Source organism: Macrosteles quadrilineatus, unplaced genomic scaffold, assembly GCF_028750875.1.
Source record: "Macrosteles quadrilineatus isolate MER2022 unplaced genomic scaffold, UCM_ALF_1.0 Scaffold_7__1_contigs__length_78375512, whole genome shotgun sequence".
Classification (NCBI taxonomy): domain Eukaryota; kingdom Metazoa; phylum Arthropoda; class Insecta; order Hemiptera; family Cicadellidae; genus Macrosteles; species Macrosteles quadrilineatus.
In genome coordinates this window covers 50114979-50136826 of record NW_026542600.1, presented here as the reverse complement: position 1 = coordinate 50136826, position 21848 = coordinate 50114979, and the positions used below count along the sequence as shown (strand labels likewise).

At 32.6% G+C, this 21848-nt stretch overlaps 1 protein-coding gene across 5 annotated transcripts in view; it reads right to left on the bottom strand.

The window, feature by feature from the left end:
• The window catches only part of LOC128997764 (calcium/calmodulin-dependent protein kinase type 1-like), a 158913-nt gene that overhangs the window by 10665 nt on the left and 126400 nt on the right, over window positions 1-21848 (bottom strand). For 3 of the 5 annotated variants that reach the window (XR_008491141.1, XM_054423437.1, XM_054423436.1), the window contains 6 exons: window positions 17444-17582; window positions 14879-15002; window positions 10112-10252; window positions 7133-7259; window positions 5896-5983; window positions 3656-3803 (listed from right to left, as the gene is read on the bottom strand). Coding sequence is in view for 4 of the 5 variants with exons in the window: in XM_054423437.1 (XP_054279412.1) it covers window positions 3656-3803; window positions 5896-5983; window positions 7133-7259; window positions 10112-10252; window positions 14879-15002; window positions 17444-17582 (767 nt within the window). In the remaining variant the exon portion in view is untranslated. The remainder of the gene's footprint in view (window positions 1-3655; window positions 3804-5895; window positions 5984-7132; window positions 7260-10111; window positions 10253-14878; window positions 15003-17443; window positions 17583-21848) is intronic. The other 2 variants (XM_054423438.1, XM_054423439.1) reach the window with 1 other exon arrangement.

The following is a 21848-nucleotide window of genomic DNA, read 5'->3' as shown; positions in this document are numbered from 1 at the left end:
TTCGGGATATCTTGGCTTTTTAATTTCTATCACTGGAGACAGTACAGTAATGTAATTACATATTGCTGTGATATTCAATCCCCTGATTGGTGCAAATAAGTAGTTATACAGTTGTAATTGGTTGGTAATAACTACCTTTGCACATTAATAAGTTTGACAGTGTGTGTAAAATGGTTAGCTACAGTATTTTATAATTACCTTAAGTTTTTTTTGGGGGGGGGGAATTCCAACACAGATCTCTTATTCGTGAAATAAAAACTAATCTGTTATTAGTGGTGAAGTCATGAATTTACCAGCTTACCATTGTCTAAAAACCGACTAACACAATATAGGATTTCTATAGAATTCTTTAAAAAGGAGAGAAGGAACATTTTTCACAAGTTTCTGCCCCATTACAATCTTTAATACTTTAATACTTTACAATGAAATGGCAACCATACAAAGTACAGTAGAGTCCCGATAGTCCGAAATGGTTGGGACCGGACCCATTTCGGATTACCGAATATTTCGGATTAAGCGAAATTTTTACTAAAATGCACGTAACTATGAAATACAACGTTTAAGATTGCCCACTGGCCTACTAACAACGAGTCTATCCCGCCCAGCTGCTCGGATATTACATAATACTTTGACGAAGTGCAACTAAGTGTCGTAACACAACAGTGCTAGCAGTTTTGGCTTTTTCCGATAGGTGACAGCACGTACTGGGTCACTTTATGTGTCTGCATTAATGGCGTTACGCGATGGTGCTACTGTAGTACAGTACAGTAGTTTCAGCTTTCCCCGATAGGTGGCAGCGCGTACATTTATGTACACTTTGTAACGTTATCTTTTGAGGTTGTGAGTGTGGTGAAGAAATGGCTTCAAAACGTAAACATACTTCGGTTACATTGCAAGACAAACTTGAAGTGTTAAAACGATTGGACAATGGTGAAAGTGCGTCAAAATTGGCTGTTGAGTTTGGTGTGGGGAATGCTACGATCACCGACTGGAAGAAAAACCGTTTGAAAATAGAACAGTTTTGTATTGCTTCCACAAGTGAAGTAAGTGTACAAAATCCCGCCATACAGCAAAAACAACACCACTGGAGAACCTCGACAGTGCTTTGTTTGTTTGGTTTTCTCAAGAGAGAGAAAAGGGTACCCCGATTAGTGGACCCTTGATCAAAGAAAAAGCTCTACAGCTAAATGAATTATTGAACGGAGACACATCTTTTTCTGCTAGCACAGGTTGGCTTGATCGTTTTAAGAAGCGTCACGGCATACGACAATTAGGTGAACGTCTATCGTCAAATGAGGCTGCTGCAACCGAATACGTTTCAGATACATTTGCTGAACTGATTGCTGAAGGAAACTATTCACCGCAGCAAATTTACAATGCTGATGAAACTGGGCTTAATTTTAAGGCATTGCCTAAAAAAAGTCTGGCTTCTAAAGAAGAAATAAGTGCACCTGGTTTAAAAATAAGCAAGGAAAGATTGACAGTTTTGGCCTGTAGTAATGCTGCAGGAAATCATAAACTCCCTTTAATGGTTATCGGCAAAGCAGCAAAACCAAGGGCATTTAAAAACCTAAATATAAATGCATTGCCTGTCGTCTACAAAAACTCCAAAAATGCTTGGATGACCTCAGCACTATTTAAGGAATGGTTTAACGACCACTTTGTTCCCGAAGTCACTCGATTTTGTAACGAAAATGGCTTACCGGTTCGAGCATTACTTTTTCTCGACAATGCAACCTCTCACCCGTCAGACGACGAATTAATAAGTGGAGATATAAGGGCCGTGTTTTTACCACCGAATGTGACCCCTTTGATCCAGCCAATGGATCAACATGTACTACAGCATGTGAAGCTCTCATATAGGAAAAAGTTGTTGAGAAGAATACTGGAAGATCAGGACGAAACGCTCTCGTTGCTTCAAAAGCTCAAGATGGTAAACATTAAAGACGTCATTTATTGGGTAGCAGAAGCATGGGAATCTACAAGTGAACAACTGTTGAAAAAATCTTGGAGTAAACTGTGGCCAAGCCTAACTTTTCAGGACAACTTGAATCAACATGAAGAAAGAAACAATGTTGTGCAGGTGCAGGAGCTGTTACAAAACATTCCTGGGTGTGAGGACACTAATGAAAATGACGTGAATGAGTGGTTACAAGCTGACGACAATGATCATGAAGTTTTAAGCGATCAGCAGATCGTTGAAAGGGTTTTGAGGGAACCAGAAAACATCTCAGACGAGAGTGAAGGCGAAGCTGACGACGGCAGCGAGCAGAGAGTATCCCACTCGGACGCGGCGGCTGCCTTTGATCTAGCGCTACGTTACGTTGAACAACAGTCCGTCTCGACCCCAGCCGATACATTGTTTCTAAGGCGTTGGCGTCATTATGCTTCTAAAGAGAGATCCTCCAATCTTCGTCAAAAAATTGTAACAGACTTTTTTAAACCAACTTAAGACATTCAGTTCAACACTATATGTAAGTTTCAAACACTGTCTTTACTGTACTATACATTTGAAAAGTAGGCTACTGTACTTGTGTAATTTGTACTTGCCATTCTATTATTCACTGTTTTTTCTATTAATAAAGCATAACCGTTTTTCATTTTTAACATTTTTTTGAATATCTTTTTTTCCAAAAAAAAAAACAAAAAAAAAACACGTTTTCGGATTAAGCGGACTTTCGGATTACCGAAGTTCAGATTATCGGGACTCTACTGTATGTATTTTAAGCCAAGTATGAATGGAAATGAGTGTAGGATGAGTGGCTCGATCTTGTAGTCTTGTTAGTGACTAAGGCCGACATATTCCTTAGACACAGCTGTTAATTAATAGCCCATACAGCTAATGGCAACTAAGGGACCTACAATTTATAGTGGTATCCGAACCACATTTTCGCCTTGGTATATACAAATTGGTCTAATTATCAGGATAGTACTGCAGATAGTCGTAGTACTCACTCGTGCGGACGTTAATCCACACCAGGGAGTATCGCATCCACAGTGCATACCTATAAATATCCACAACTCCTAGTAGCTGGATTACAGGGCGTCACCACCTGTCCCAGTCAGTGGTATTATATCCACCACTGTTTGCTATTGATTATTTTCTTACTGTAGGTATACCTGATTTTATATCCTTCTTCCATGAATTAGAAAATTGACTTTTTAATAGATGGTTATTTTTTTCATATAATTTCTTTTTGTATTCTCACCTTAACCATTTCAAAAATTTGTTTTTTTAAATTATCTCCAGTATTCCACAATTATCTATAATCCTGAGATCTGGCCTATATCCATTACATTATCGGTAGTCTAATATGTATATGTATTAACAAATGTGAATCGTTACATCCTCTTATTGCATTTGGAACATCAAACAGCATTTTCAAATTTAAAGCAAACATTTTTTAAGCAAAAAATAAACTAAAAATATAAAGCTATTAAGGATCACAAACTAAAAAAAAAAAACAGTAAACCAAACAACCATTAACTGTATACTTGAATAAACCCCCTTTGTAAAGCAACTAGTTGAAAATAATGCAAGGCAAGGAAGGAATCTCCAAACTTAAAACTAGAGGTTGAAGGACTGACAACATACAGATGGAATAAACAAATAAAATGCCTGGTTCGACTCAAGAAATACCCATGCGGGAGATACCTTGCTGGACCTCTGATGTGGACTCGGTCTCTGCTTCCTCTTCAATAGTAGTGCATTTGTGAGGAGAACCCTCAACATCCATATTACTAGAACTAATCAGAGCTAGCCTCTGCATCTTGTGAACCATTGTTATAGCATTCATTAGTTGCTGCAAACAGAATCATATTGTGCCCCTCATCATACATCATAACAACACACACATCCTACTCAATGTTTGATTTTGATTAGTTTATTTCAATTGAAAATCAATCGTACTTCCTGCCTTGATTGTTACGGTAAAAACATTGTTAACTTGTTATTTGGTCTGTTTGGACCATGAAGCATTTTTGAGAATTTTAAAGAGGTTAGTGGGTTTTCTAACCTTGGATCTACCCGTTGATTTGGCCTGTGTGTGGAACGTGTTTAGAAAAGTATGCGGTAAGTCGGCACAGAAAAGGAATAAATTGTATTGGTAAATTTTAGCGGCAACACAAAGATGCGAACCCACGACATCTCTGCATTGGTTCAACAGTCAGTTGCAGTTCTACTCACTGTGCCACCTACTCACCATATATTGATTTTAAAAAGACATAACAAATAACGTGTATATACTTAGCAGTAGATGTTTAAACTATAGACAACACAATGACATCCAAACAGAATCTGTCAGTAACCATTTTATTTTTAATTTTAGAATGTAGAATGTATATTTACTGTATTACAAATATTTTAGAATGCCTCCTGTTTTTACAGCTATGCTTTTTGTTTCTACGAATATTTTTGTGACAATAAAGTTTGATCTGAACTATTTAAAATTAATGTTCTATAAATGTAAACAATAATTTGCAATTCACAATTCAGCATCCCTTTAGAATTTTATCATTGTGGATAAAAAATACAGGTCAAAGACAAAGTGCCTTTTTTAAGCGTTTTTAAAACCTAATAAAATGTTATCATTTTACTACCTCATGAGACACAATGGGTAGGACAAAAGAAAATAAATTGGCTTCTCATTTGTTTCCTCTGCAACATTACCTTCAAATACTGAGGTGACTTAAACCTGATGACTTACAAGGTAGATATATTTATAATAACTAAAATATATAATCAATATAACCGATTTATCACAATCACATTTGGCTCATGATTTACATCCAGTACGGTAAAGATAATCTAAAAAAATACATAAACAGCCGTTAGAGTAAAGGTTAGTGAGGTTAGGCAGTACTAATCAAATTAATTACTAGAGCTTAGATCCAACCCAACAACAGAGGTAATACTGATCCACTAATGAATCCACAGTCAATCACCGACGTCTCAACAATCCTCTTTGGTATATAGTTTTTCCTACAGTTACCTAACAATGTACATGTTCTCTCACTGATTTGAGAAAGCAAAGTGGCCAATTCGCTCATCAGTGAGATTTGCAACGTGAAGGCACGTTTTTTTACCAATTTATTTGTTTTATGGTAACTGTAGGAAAAATATAATGTGCAACTCGAGTGCAAAGTGCAATCGCCTCACTCGAGAAACCATTCCTCACTCGCCTACGGCTTGTGAGTAAGGATTTCTCTTGAGTGAGGAAATTGCTCACTTTGCTCACTAGTTGCACAAATAACTATTTTCAACATTCTGCCTCAACACAAGTATTGTAAAGACATGAGACACCTATTGTTAAATCTCAAAGTATTAGTACAATGTGAATATTAGTAGCACTGTGTAAGATTATATTAAATTACCTTTATTATTGTTGTCTGTGTTTTTGAGTAGGTAAGATGTTTGTGTCACCCTTTGCGTTTCACCAGTTTGTGAGGCATCTTCAGGTGAGGAGATCCCTGAGAAGATACCACACAAACCGGCGAAATGCATAGGGTGACAAAACATCTTACCTACTCAAAAACACAGACAACAACAATAAAGGTAATCTAATATAATTCAAGCACTTGAAACTAGGATAACAACAAATGGGTAGGATTGTATTTGTCTTGGTGAATATGAAGCGTAGCGAGAGGCTAAAAAAGTGCATATCCTAGAGTAAACAGTATACAAATGGTCAAGAAATTGTAATTGTACCAGTGGCTTTTGTTTAACATTGTTCCAATCTCATTAAACCATTTTAACGTGGTCTACTCTAGTAACTAATCTGATCCCACTGAGTCCGTAATAGAAGATTAGGTGATTTTTGGTGGCTACATCAAACAGGCTAGTGTAAATCTTTCAAAAAGTCAAGTAAACAAAAAATTCAGAAAAAAAACACTAACCTTCCATCGCGACTTGGCAAAGTTCTTCTTCAGCTGTTCGGATACAGTTCCATGGATGTTCTTGTTGCTTGCTGCATTTCCAGAGATCCTGGTAATAAAGTGTGATAAGAAACAGATAAATTATTTGAGAGAATATATAGTTGCCCTATTGTAAGCAATTTCCTAGCTTAGTTATACTCAGCCAACTCATGCTAACTTGAACTTGATAACTTAGATTTCTTAAAATATTTTCAATTTCCTTTAAAAAAACAAGAAAAATTTCAAACAAATAATAAAACTCAGAATGGTTTTACGGTTGACCTATAAATTGAATAGAAACAAATTTTTGTCCATAAATTAAAGTTCAAGCGAGGTATATTCAACCTGCACTTTATCTTAGCAAGTGGAAATTTAAATTTAAGTCTATCACTCAAAGTTTTTCCTATGGACTTCTATAAGTCGAATCCCTGGCATAAAATTTGTAATGTAATAATGAACCATATGTTATAAAAGATCTCCTGCGTTACCATATATTGTCACATAAACGGTGTTTGTGCTTATAGTATTTGAGTTACATTGAGAGGAAAAAGATAAGTCATGTAATGGTTGAAAGTTAAGTTTTATACTGCCTGTAAAGAAGAAAGTACACTATTCTTTAAATCTGTAAATATGATTTTCATTCTATTTATCTTAACATCTTGGTACCTCAGTTAATTTAATCATGAATGACCTCTAAAATGTTTATGTAGACTTGTAGCTTGAAGAAAAATTTGTTAGTTCCATTAATTTCAAGCTAGTCAAAGTCGACAGTGCATGTATCAATACAAATACACACTAAAATTCATTTAACAGAACTACTAAAATTAAGCTAGCTCAATAGTTGTAAGATTCAACATAGTCAAATAAACCAAATTTGATCAAAAGTGAGGTTAGTTAATGCTGTTTACTGTTTAGCATGGTACCAACAAAAACGACAATTCTTCGGAAATACTATTTCATTCCAAATATTAGTCTGCTGTGTTAAGTTTGTCTATGAGGATTAAAAACTATCAAATATGCTTATCAACACCAATGAGTGGTTCTCCACATTTTTACTGAAATCGGATGACGAAAATTGTTCTCTATTGAGATAGAATTTATTTAGGATGGTCAGTTTGGTAAAGTAGTAAAGATATAGAGACATACAGATTTGGTTTTGTGAATATAGATGTCTCTTGTATAGTTAATTAGGTAATGTAGGAGTCTCCAATAAACGTACCATGGATGAGCAAGGGCTTGACGGCAGGTGAATCTTTTGTCCACGTCCACACACATGAGCTGGCGGATAAAGTCCTTTGCTGAGTCACTAATGTCATCCCAATAAGGCGAATCAAACTCAAACTCTCCTGTAATTAGCATTTATATGTTATACAATAGCTTCTTATGTAATTTATTTTATGCAAATAAATACGGATAATTATACCGCATAAACTTTAATTTATAACATACCATAGACAACAGAAAAAGTAATAAATCAAACGAGGTGTTAGCCCGTCCTACGTACGGGAATTCATTAGTCAGTTAAAACCATGTACAATGCAGATCAGCTAGTTTACACATATAAAGACAAAGTTTCTTGCAGTTTTAATTGGAAAAATCATCTTGTAAACAAATGTTGTGTGACCAAATATGTTTTTATTCCATCATAGGCCTATACGATATGCATTTTAAATCCGATAATTTTACAATAAAACAGCAATAATTCTGCAATTTTTACGATGTGAAAAGCGTTGAAGTGAGATTTGCAGCCGATTCGCACAGACGCATACTGATTATAAGTAGCCTACAGTAGAGAGAGTAATAGTCAATTGAGAAGTGTAGGCCCTATAGACCTAGTCAACGATACCACCTTCCATAGCATACCTCCCTCTTCCATAATTATTATCACCACAATACAACTACTATACACAATTTCCAGTAGGTCTGAATAGAAACGACCTAAAATAAAACGATAGTATCCAATAAAATTCACAGTACACATAATTTAACTTTGGTGTCCTAACATCAAAGATAATCGTCACACCTATCCTTTATATCAATTTCACTGCATTAATTGCTAAATAAATAAGCGTAAACAAAGAAAAGTAAAAACAATAACAGTTTGTTTTGAAACAGCTGTTTGGTTCAAATAACATTCATTTGAAAAAAAGAACTGGTCATATGTAGCAGGAATATAAAAAGTAAACACGCTACGCCAGTAAAGCTAATGACGTAATTGTCAATGTTTATTATCCATACCGTTATCAGTTCTATCATTGATAATTACCCACCCTCATTGAATAAATGTACATCGTAATTTCCCATATAAGTTAATTTAAACTACAATATATTCATAGTTTAAATAAAAGTGATATTTTCACGTTTGGGGGCGCTGATATAGGCGCCCCCAAATGTAACCACAACTGAACACGATTTCATAAAAGGATGGTTTGTCTAATTATTGCAGTATCCTAGGTCAATGTTGATGTTGTGTTCAATCTATGTCATTTATCTGTTTATCTTTGTATAAAACCCGGCTGAGGTTGTGGTGGTAATTTAAAATCGTGATTCCTGATTATTCTTGATCTTCTTTTTATGACATCAATATTTCCAGGCCTAATCCAAACACAGTTAAAGCAGACAAACATTAATTGTAAACAAAAAGCTACCATGAAGAATAAAAACATGTAAACTTTGTTATTTTTCTAATCTTTCCTTGAAAAGTGGAGCAGTAAAATAATTTGCATTTATCGTTTTTTATTAAGGCTCGTGTACAGAGCCTCGATTTGTACTGTGGTTTAATTATTTTTTGTTAAAACTGTGGTCTAATTATCTCTACTAATCTTACTTATTTCCTATAATCAATGACAAAAATAAAATAACCTCATAGTTCCATAGTTTATATTTAACCAGCTGTTAGTTAAAACAAATTATATTGCTCTAAAACAAATCGAAGATTACAAAGATTGCTTTAAAAAATAATTTGAACATCCTAGTATTTTACTATGTATATTTAATTAATCTGTCATCCTTTTACAGAAGAATTGAACGTATCAATGATTAGCATTACACATAGTATAAATTAGTCAACCCTAACTATGTCTTTACATTTTTATCCAATTGCAGAATTTGTGACACAAAAGATGAATGTTTACAGCTGTTATGTTAAGCAAATGATTTTATGCCAAAAGCTAGTTTAGAATCTTAGCGTCGGCTGCTAGACTTTTTAAAAATTAAAACTTAATTTCTAAAAAACTGGGACCCTAAACTAAAATTATGGCTTCGACATTCCCTAGTTCTCAAAATTGTCTTTCTTTCAACACAAAAATCATGAAAATCCGTCGAGTGGTTGATTCAGAATCGTGAACTAAAAAAACACTGTTTCGTTTTAATATTATAGATTAACTATTCTTTCCATTAACACATAAATTTAGTTTTGCTTAAACTTATGAATTTTTAGAAGATGTTTACAAAATGTGTGTGTCTTTCTGAATGCTAAACCTTGGAGTCACTGCTTCACCCTTTATCCATGAGCCCCAGCCAGGGGGGAGGACACAGTAGCGGCCATGGCTCCCAATTAAAAAAAACTACATATAAGTAAGGTACAAAGTAAACACTCTATGGTACACTTAATTGGTGTCTAGCGCTAGTCACTAGTGTCTAGGGCAAAGTCCAACATCGCCACCCTCTCCCTCACGTTCTACAACGCTCACAGTGGAAAAAGACCCTGTGCCCTGTGCGATAGGAATATCCACACAGTGTTCACTGCTTGGGCTCTTGCTTGTTCATCACAAGTATATTTTGGGCACAACATACAATAGCTGAAAGAGCACGGTTGTCTCATAAGAAAGTTTCCTCTGTACCAGTGGAAAACTAAATTAAAATTCAACATGTTGTGTAAGGTACTAGACAGATTATTGTAGGGACAAAAAGGTATCTAAGGTTTTTAAAGATAATTCCACATTTCAGTCAACAAAAATACAGCCAAAAAATATTCAAACTTTAACATAAAAATTGATTTTAGGGAAGATATGTTCTTCCAAACTGTGAAAAAATACACTGGTTTGTCTATCTTGAGATTAAGGTCCTGAGAGGTTTAAAAAGGTCTGAAAGGATTAAGGTCCTGATGATTGAGGTTCATTCCTTCTGTTGTCTCAAAATTGTATGTTATCTATTTAAAATAAATATATGTTTTTTAACACCTAAAAATAACTCAAACCTTTCAATATTTGTGCAAAAAGGTTGGCATCATTTTCATCGTAGAAAGGAGGGTAACCACAGAGTAGAATGTAGGAAATCACTCCTATACTCCAAACATCCACGGCTTTGCCATACGGCTTCTGAGCTAATACTTCTGGAGCTAAAAACAAAACAAATTGGTGGTTTCAATATACTAATAACATAAATGAAAGTTATGTATTGGCTAAGTCAAAGACAGGTAAAAACTATCTGTTGTGTAGACGAGAACAAGATGTGATGGTGGGTTAAGACAAAAACATTGTTCTTATAAAATTAGTATGAATAATTTATTTTTGTTATATTGCTAGTGAAACAAAATTATTGCTAAATATAGATGAATAGTTTTATACATAAAAAGTATAAATATTTTAACAAGAAATATTATTTTCTTCATATTACACAGTGTATTAGTTATAAACTATACTACTCCATCTTTATTAACTGGGTTATTGTTAAAACTACACTAATAAATAAATATAATTGTTCAATTACAATCATGTAAATATTCACACCTTTAAAACATTAGTTGCTGTAGCAAAAAGCAATAAAAATATACAATTCACATAGCATTATAGTTTATGTTAGTAAAAGAAAAAAACACAATCATTATCTAAAACAAATTCTTGAAACAACCAAATTTAGCACAGAGAGCATAGAGTTTTACTTGAAGTATTTTTTAACAGAGAATAATGGAAGACTATGTACACTCATTAGTCAGTACTTTAGGTTGAACGCGTGATTGGCGCTATTGTACTCTTCCTTTAACATTGTGGTACATCGTATTACTTTGAACAATCTATTTTTTAAATTTCATGTTTATATAACAAAAGTTAAGAGATTGATTCAAAATAATTTGAATGCTTCGTAATGTAATGTAAAGATAAGATGAATAAATTCATACTGACTAGAATCAGCTGATTCTACAGCTAAAATAATTGATAAAAAACTAAAAGAACAGCTGGGGTGGATTCAAGTACTTAAAAAAGTGCAGTCATTATTTCCCAAATGTTGAATTCAATTTTGAAGAATCAATGACATAGTAATAGTTCTGTTTATTAGTAATAAAAACTTAACTGACTCACATAAAACAACATAAAATTGAGTTAGTTTTGTTACAAAAACTTCTAACTTATGAAAAGAACAGTTAGAAAAGTTTTCTTATAATTTCTTTACATCATATAATAATTTATAACAAAATGTTTGACTACACTTGTAATACGTGAATCGCTTGTTATTCATTTACCATCCAAAACAATGTAACTTAAAACCACAAACAGTAACTTACTATTATCCACAGTTTTCTACAAAGTCTGAAATATAACAGGAAATTTATGGTTACCAATAATACAGTAGTATATTAACTAAATAAAATGGGCCAAAACTATCAATTGGTATTTGTATCTTTTAAACCACCTATGGTGTTTTACAGAATTGTTTATTGGAATTGAGATAATAGTTGTTTTCAGAACCTTAAATCACAATCCTGGTAAAAAAAAAGTAAGATGGAATACCATTCTCACTCTAAAGAATAATAAACTAATAAAGAAAAACGTACAAGCTATAATGGTTAAGAAACTATTTTTATGCATTGCAGTTTTGTGTTTTTAACGCTGGGTATTTAAAAATTAGTTTGAAAAGAGCAGTCCAAACCTTGGTCTTATTATTTCACCATATGTTGCTCAAACACATAATTGAATAGTAGCCCAATCCCAAATTACAGCCAGGCCCAGAATCAAATCTTCTCAGAATCGAGTTAACAAACTTTAGATCTAAAGGCGATAGTGGATGTACGTACAAAAAACTACGAATTATGGAATTATTGAATTATGGATTCAATTCTCAGAAATAATATAAGCCAAAACTATAGCAACAGCAAAGTCGGTCTGACAGAAATCCATTGTATGTTTAAAGTGGAAAATGTGGTTCGACAACTACATCCATCATATGCTCAAGACCGTAAATGTGGCTCAAAGTCAAAGGTTTACCCGTCATATTCTCAGATGGGTTAATGTTTCGATGGATATTCAAAATCAAGAATACGGTTCACTGGTAAAAATCTATTGTATGTTCTGACTGGAACATTTACAGATATATGCAAGTTGGCGATGGCCAAAAACAGAAGTTTTGAATCTTGAAACTGATAAAATGTCAAATGTCAAAACGCATACTGAAATGGATTCTTTTGTGTAGCGAGCTATAAGGAAATACGTTTAGTTAGATAACACTCAGAAATCGTTACAACCTTGTTTAAAATTACAACAAAATCTTCGTTGAAAAAGTTATAAAAATTTAAATTTCCATCTGCAAGCCTCTACCAGCGTCAAAAATGTTCAAGTTTAAAATGAGTAGAGGAGGATTTTAACAACTGAAATCTCTGGGACTTAAGTACCATAATCCACCACTCTTTGGATGTGTTGGTAACAATTTAGTTACCGTATATTTTTTCATACATTTTAAATAAAAGGTTTGTTTACCTAAGAAATAAGAATCACAAACAATGAACTTCAAACATTAGTAGCCTATATTCATTCTTCTACAAATTAATTTATTTTCTATTAAAGTTTAGAAAACAATTTATTTAAATCCCTAAAAAAACACCCATTCTGAAAAGAGTAATTGTGATTTTGAATAGAGTAATATTAAATTAATAAACTATACTCCAACCATAAGGTTTTCACATCAGCCTAACGTTGATGAATAAAACCATATAACTGTTTAATTTAGAAGAGAGCCACTCTTTATTGATGCCAATGATTGGACTGGCTACACGTTTTACAACAAATTAAAAAGCACAATACCTGGAATTGGCAAAAAACCATTGTTAGTCTTTCCCATCACTCTTTGTCGATCAAATTAAATTATACGTCCAAAGCTAACTCAGATTTGAAGCAGGAGATAAAAATAAAATATGAAAACTTAGCTTTTGTAGAAATTAATATGATTCAAATAATAATTACAAAAGGTAACTGCTAAACAATGGAATTCCATACTTCAGACTATGTTAGCCTGAAAGAGTTATTGGACCAAACAAAGGATATTGACACTGACAGGTCTATTGTTGGAAGCAATGAAAAGACCTAAGCGCTTACAGAACTACGTAATTGTTTGATAACAATTGAGGTGATGAAAGATGATGTGAAGTATCTTTGAGTCCAGGTATAGTTCAGATGGAAAAGAGGGCAATATAAAAAATCTTTAGTAGAAATATTCCTTGTGGCTGAGTTGACAATTTTTTTATGGCACGAGCTTGAGATTTTTTTCACTTTACTTCAGGCTAGACCTAGGGGTTGTGGCATTATCACTTGGATAAAATCCATTGGTGATTTGGTTGGATTTGAACCCGGGATCTCAGAGAGCGAAGTCACACGCTTTAACCACTAGACCAGCTCGCTCCTCCAGCTGGGTTGACAGGTTAAGATGTTTTATACCATCATCGTGGGTTAACAACTGGATCATAGGACTGGAAAAAACAACAGCAACAACAAGCCACCAAACAACCCCCCTACTAGTACTCCTGTAGTTACCTAGTAATATACCCGATCTCGAAACTTAGCAAAGTGCTTTTACAGTAATCTGCTAAAAGATGCTGGGAAAATGCGTTGCTGAAAAGTGACTATTGAGAAATTTTGTAAAGTTTGAAATAGGTGTTGATTTAATAAAATACTAGTAATGTAAAATATTTTTTTTTATTGACAAGTTTTTAATAACAAGTAAGAGTAGTGTAATAATAATGATGCGTCATGTTGAAAGACAATATTGATATTCGATTGATTTAGTTTGACTCAACAGTGCAATCAACCTTTTCTGAGTAAAACTCATTGACCTGAGAGGAGACACATAACGCAAGACAGATTTCTCTTTGGATTGTGGTGTTCTTAGAATCATAATATAGCTAAGGGATGGTCATTGGTCAATATAAATGTTTCATTAGCTTTTGAGATGACATACCACTAATGAAACGAGAATTAAATAAATAATACCAAGAAGGTCTCCAATAAATCCCAATCCTTTACATAATTGCCTCCTCTGGTGTAATTGTTTTGCAGAACCCAATCTATGTTTCTTACACTGGTTTCAAGTCAATTTATTCAAAGGCTTAGCAACCTATAATGAGTATTTTAAGCCCCCTCTACAATGTTTCAAAGGGTGATGCAGGGGGGACTTGACTGTGGTGGGGAGATGTGACCTCCTACATGCTTAACACATTGTCAATCTTGTCACTGTATTACTAACTAGCTTAGAAACTAGAGTTAAAATTACATTTGTGATTTTAGGATAATTAATAAACACACATTGATTTGTAGCTTAATCATCAACCTAAGAAAGATATTAAACTGTCAAAAGACATACTCAATTGAATTATAAACTAAGAAAAACTGAAGCAAAATTTAAAACTACTTAGACTAAAATATACTGATTAAAAATCAACCAACTTTTATTATAACATATGTTTACAAGAAAATTTACTCATGAAAAAAAAAAATTAAAATCATATGGATCAACATTTAGTTTAACCAGCCAATAGCTTATTAGTTTAGTTACTCAGTAATCTTCTCAGTATTGACATTTCAAAATAATTACACCTTTCCAAGATCATTAGTTTATTATAAGATGACTGGGATTTCATTCATCTGGAGACACTAGAAATTAGTATTTCACTCCAAGGTCTTCTGACAGAGGTCCATTTGTGCTGATTAACTACTATTTCGGCTTCATATAAGAAATAAACTTGGAGAACTTCACTTACCAACATAGCCAGGAGTTCCACAAGCAGTTGCCATTATTCCGGAGTCTTCCATTTTAGAAAGTCCAAAGTCGCTAATCATTATTTTGCTATCTTCATCAGGACTATAATAAAGAAGGTTTTCAGGCTGGAAAAAATCATGAATTAATAAAGATGGTACTCATGCGAAACTGGTATCAGAATTTGTTGACAATAATCATGGATGTTCTCCGCTCCAAAAAAAATTGAATTAACTGTGTTAGCCTAGGTTTAACTTGTATTAGACACTAGATACTGTGTAAGCATTGCTCAATTCACATGTTGGCCATGAAGTTGTTGAATATAATTTTGTATTTAATTATATAAATATATAATTTTGTATATTTGCAGTGTTTAACATTTGATTTATAAGCTTAGTTGTCTTTGAGAGGTATGAAAAAGTGGAAAAGGACACTACCGGAAGATGGCAAAATAAAAAGAAAAACACTCACACTGATTCTATGTTATATACTGTCAAATATTATTCTCCTAAAATGTAATCCATTGTGATCTCTGTTAACAAAGTCATTAAAATGTTGTAACTAAATTATTTAAAGTTTATGAGAGTAATTTACATGTATTGTAATCTGTGTATGTCAGTAAAAAAACCTTTTAACAGAAGTATTGTAACAAACAATTCCAGGTCTGTATCCAACTGAGTAGAGGAGGTTTTGTAGTAAATAGTTAGCTTTAGCTGGAGTCTCACACTACAAGCTGGCCACTTAAGTTTTTAAAGTATGTTGTTCATACTTGAAAAATTCTCAATTAGTGGTGAAAAATGTCCAGCTTTTTCTTTATAGAAAGGATGGAATGTATTTAATTATTTTTAGATATGTGTAAAAATATTAAACCTGAGCCAACAATGTATTTTAGTTAATAGAGGACAAAATCCATAAATATGCAAGTTTTGTATAAATCATAATAACGTTACATTACAAAATTAATATCTGCTATTTTAGTAAAATTACTATAGTACCTCTGAAGGAAAAAAACATTTTAGAGTAAGTAGTTTTCTAGGAATTATTTACCTCTGGAAACTAAATGTTTATCCCTGCCAATATAGAATATTAAATTAATGATACAGATTCCAAATTAATAAAATGTTTCAAATCTTTCCACAGTGATAAATATGCTACTGCTAGTGATATATATGCTACTTTGAGTTTGTAAGGGGAATGTTTAAGTTTTATTCAAGCTCACAAGATTAAAATGTGATATTCTAAAACACTAAAACGTGTTTATTAAAGCGAGAAAGATACTGGACTACCAATGACAACTAAGAAAACTCATTGACGAAGAGAGCCTTACAAGTTGTTGTTACAGTAAACAGGGTGTAGCGGGATGAAGTGTTGTGGCGAGAAGGGAGAGGGGTGGGGAAGGTGTGAGTGGGAGTGGAAGCTAGGGATGAGATGTAAAGGGCACCACTTCCTGTCACTCACACCTAGCTACACTTCCGATCTTACTTTTGACTCGACTCTCAAATCCTATTTGGATAATACTCACTTCTAGCAAAGCTGGGAGATAGTTGGGCTGAATATTATTTTTTAAATAAACAATGAACTGTAATTTTTTAATTTTCTCGGAGAATGGTAGTGCTATTAATTTACTTAATGAATCACCTAGATGGAATTTGATAAGATTTTAGGACATGTTTTGTACTAACGTTATAATTTGTAGTGTGGAAAGAGGCAATGTAAATATACTCTTTTTCACACATACCATATTCCTACATTCAAGTTATCAAATTGAATTTCCACATTCATAAAGTACAGCATTGTATACTGAATGGTGTCAAATAACTAATTTATCTTAAAATAATATTTACAAACTGTAGGTATGTCTTAGATCATATTTACCATACAAATCTAAGAGCTAGTGAGTGAAAATTTTTACAAAATGAAATTAATTATAACAGAAACTAAGTAGGGATGTGGAAAAGTACTCTTCCAGGGAATAGGGTATAAAGCTTTTTCCACTAATTAATCTTTTAGTTAATTTATTAAATTCTTACTCTTTTCATCATTTCTAATATTTACTGGGAAGGTGGTTAACAAATTGTTATCCTATGTGGTATAGCTTATTCCATAGTATTTCAATTTATTTTTAATTTAAATATGGAATTTTTGTATGTGTTGTGTGGTGAATTATTTTATGAAATAATTTTCAATATGGTTATTAAAAATATTTAGCTTTTATAAAACTGCAAATAAAATGTATACTTAGACGATAGAATGATCAATAAAGGTAAATTGCTAACGCAGCGGAAATACAGCTTTCCCACCCCCTCAGCTTGTGTGAATGTGGTCTGCATCGGTTTGAGGGAAACATCCTGATACCTGATGGTAATTTGAAATAGGTAATATCATTTAGTAACTAATGTTAATGCTACTGTACAATAATAAAGGATGTTCAATAAATGCTAAATACTAACTTGGCAACTCTCCAATACAACACATAATCCAATAGCAGAGGATTAAAAATGTCCTCCGGATTATATGTCCTAATTAGATTAAAAATATATGCAACTCTCTAGTCAATTTTTTTACTAACCTTTAAATCCCTATGAACTACGCCTTGCTCATGCATATAATCTACTGCTTCTAAGACTTGTCTGATGAGGTCCGAGGCATCCTTTTCAGTGTAAGATCCTTTTTCAACAATTCTGTCAAACAACTCTCCTCCAGTGACTCTGAAACAGACAGAAATTATTGTACACATTGTTTGTTCAAATCAATTTGATTCTGATGTCGAGCTTACTCTGCAAATAACACTTATCTTTCTGCTTAATAAAATCAATTATAAAAATTATTTATTTGAGTTATTTTTTAAAATGAAGTTGCTGAAGCAAATATGAGTGTCAAGAGTTGGAAAAATTGTGGTACTAAGTTTTTGTACCTTTTATTCAAAATTAAAACCACTTTTTCAAAAGGGGGACAGGCAAATGGTGTAAAATTATCGACCTATAGCTTTGTTACCCTCTATATCTAAGATTTATGAAGAAGTAATTTATAATCAATTGGTAATTTTTTTGAAAATAACAACTTTCAACATGGGTTTCGTAGTGGTAAGCCACATAACTGCTGACACTGATTTTATTGAATCGGTCATTGATAGTTTTGATGGTAAATTTAAGGTAGCGTGTTTGTTCTTAGACCTGCAAAAAGCATATGATTCAATATCACATAATATATATATTTCAAGGCTTAGTACCTTGGGTATAGAGGGGATTGCTTTAAATCTTTTTAGATCTTATATCTCTCACAGAAAACAGTTTGTTGAAATTATTTATCATAACCATGAAAACTATAAAATTCCATATCAATCTTTCACCACTGACTTAAATGGGGTTCCGCAGGGATCCATTCTGGGACCTCTTTTATTTATTATTTATTTGAGAGATTTTCCGCAACTCAGTAATTTAAGTAAACTCTGCTTGTATGCTGATGATACCAATTTGAAAATCGCAGCCCCAACAAATGAAGGGTTAGAAAGCAAAGCAAAATCAGACATATGCGTTTTAGATAATTTGTTTAGCTCCCAAAATATGAATCTCAATGTGGAGAGAACAAGAATTATAAATTTTCAAACTCGACCAACCAGAAATCGACCTCGACCGATTGTTGAATTTAATAATAAAACCATTGAGTTAAGGATAGTACTAAATTTTTAGGATTAGTAATAGATAAAAGACTAAATTGGAACTGTCATGATGAAAAACTGCTTTCAAAAATTTCTTCCGGATTATATGCCTTAATTAGATTAACTATTGCGAAAGAGAAACTTTAAATGTAGTTTAATTTTCATACATACAGTACATTCAGTTATTTCAGTGGGATTTTCCCTTTATGGCTCAACCAATAAGGGCAACTTAAAATACATATTAGAATGCAAAAAAAGCTATAAGAATAATTTACAACCTCCCACCTAGAACTTCTGGTAAGAAAAAGTTTAAATCAGAAAATATAAGTACAGTTTTCGGTATGTATGTGTCTGAAACAGTGGTACAGTATCAGTTAAAAACAGATTTCATGAAATAGAGCTGGTTTGGAAAGAAACATGATTATCTTACAAGAAATCGAGGCAGCTTAGAATTAAGTCCTCATAAATTGCACCATTTTGAAAAGAAACCCCAATATGCCATTACAAAATTCTTTAACAAACTTCCGAAGGACATACAGGCAGAAATGACTATACTACTACTATTTTTTTGTCAAAAAAATTTAAGAACAAACTTAAGATATTTTTCATTAGCAGGGCTATTCATTCATTTTTATCATTTAATGATTAATGAACTGTAATTTACTAAATCAAATTTGATGTTTTAACTTTATTTATACTATATATTTTTCTGTCGGTTCTTTGTTCTTTTAAAAACTTTCCCTTATCTACAATAAGCATGTATATTTTATTATAACTTTATTGTTTAAGAAATGTGACACTATTCATGTATATATTCCTAATGTTTAATTGAATGTGTTACTTTATTTGAATAATAGAAATGTGTTACTTGATGAATAAAGTTAATTTGAATTGAATTGAATTATCTGCTGTTCTAAGGCAGGCCTGCATTTTTCATGTGATGTGCTATGGGGCGTGAGATAATTGTGCCCCTCTCCACCTAACTTGTGGGAGAATTATTCTCTTCTTTGCGTCCCCAACAAACCTAAAACCTCTTGTGTTAAAGCAGCCTTGTACATAAGAACTAGGCTGCTTTGAAAATGTTCTATGCTAATCTAAGCCATGTTTGTTATGTTTTCACTGAGCTGCAATTTCCATGTTATTGAGCTTCATACCTGCAAATAGTTTTGGGTGCCATATTCTTATAGAGTTTTCATTATAAGAGCTGGTTGAGTAGCTTTTTTACATACAATTTGTGACACATTGTTAGAAATTGGACGCAGCTGTCCTTGATCATGGTGCTTTAAATGAATGGTAATAGCTAAAGAAAAATATTAACTTGGTGACCAGTTAAAAAGGTTATTTCACTCCATTCTATATTCAAATTTATGTTCAGCTTAAAATATGCACTCATATTTGAATGGTATTTTCTTTTTGCCTTAAAGAATTGACCTACTGCTGGTTACAAACACCCATGGAGTCTGTGACAACTAAAACCATATCTCATCTACAAAGTCATGTAAACTGTTTGGTACTTCTTGCTATTTAAACTAAATTCTAAATTATGTTTTGATGTGGTAGTTTTTAGATTAAGCTCTTCAACACACACATTTGTAATAAGTTTCATAAATGATTTAAGGAAAGTTCAGATTTACAGTAAGAATTGCTCATTTCAGCCAATGGGAAATATCACAGGTGTGCTTTAGGAAAGGGAATCAGAGAGTTAGACACGGAGAGTGGGAGGTTTCCAGGAATTATTGAAAATGTAATATGAATTACACAAAAAGTACATTTAAAAATTGGATCTATTGATTTTCATTTACCCTTTCCCTATTTATTTAGTAAAAATCTCACAGATAAAATATCCATTAATTAATTTTAAAACTCATTTGTAAAAGTTTTGATTGATGGATGTTTTATTATTATACAAGGAATTAATTAAAAATTAAATTAGATGATTACCTAGGTTTGTTCAAGTTATGTTTTACAAGTGTCCAAAACGTTATGGATTCTAAAAGGTTAGGGTTTGGTATAATATCCTATTGTAGAATTTTTTATTTAACCACAATTTATTTGTTTGAATAAATTTACTTAACTAAAAATGTAGTTTGATAAAGAAATTATGATTGTTTATTGTGTGTTGCAGTTTACTTTTTAAACATATTTTTTAACTTTACCTATACAAGCAATTAAAGGCACTACAGGCCGATTGTTATGAGTGAGGGACTTTTTCCTGGAATGTGACTGTTCAATTCAAACTTTCAAAACTTGTGACATTAAAATAAAATTTATTCTATTTGAAAAATATAGTCTGGTGGTTGAATAGAAAATGATGAGAAAAATAAGAGAGTTATATAGAAACAGCCCATATATAGAATCTTAGGATATAGGGTCTCGGACGTGTAAAATATGGCTTCCATTACTGTGATGTTAACTTGACTTTCATTGGTTTAGATAGTTTACTATTAGAAGCGTTTAATTTACCTTAGTACAAAATCACAGTTTTTTCTTTAAAACTTGTTCTGTTTCATAAAGAGTTTCTGATTATTTTGTTCACTGAGACAGTTCACTATAGCTATAAATGTACATATTCTTTGAATTGTGTGAATAATCACAAGAATACACTATAATTCCATACAAATATTACAAAAATATTTAAAAATAGATTAACTTGTGTGCTTCAGTTCTTGAAGAGGCCTTTTTACCATCACATAATATGCATATTGTATAGTATTGAACATAATCAAAAAATCAGGCAAAGAAGGTAATTTATTTTGTATATACAGTTCTTAAAACTGGGCCATATCCCAATATTTAAAATGTGTTTATATACATGTATAACTAGTTGTTTTATTTTTGTTTCACAGTGGGTTCAGGATGCATAAGAGAATAAAGTGGTTCTTTAAATCTACTGTTGGAAACAGTTACACATTTTCCATTGGCCATAGAAACAACTGCACCAACTCAGCTTCTATGCACTGTAGTTCTATGAAGAAATCCTATATGGTTTAATTCTGTTATAGCTGTGAAGCAGTAAAAAAATCACACCTTATCTTAAACAAAGTAAATTTAAAGTGGAAAAGTAAACTTAGTTGTTTTAATTTTGTTGACACAGTAAAACCTCACTAACTCGACACCCGGTAACTCGACAGTCAACAGGACACCCGGTAACTCGACAGTCAACAGCTACAGGACGCATGTCTAGCTGGCTTTGTCTTACTGTGTTTGACTTTTCAAGCAACTTTTTCAGAACATTTAGTTTCAATTGTTGAATATTCGACATTGTTAACTCAATATGTAAAAATAATCATTTGTGCGTTTATATGTAAACATTAGT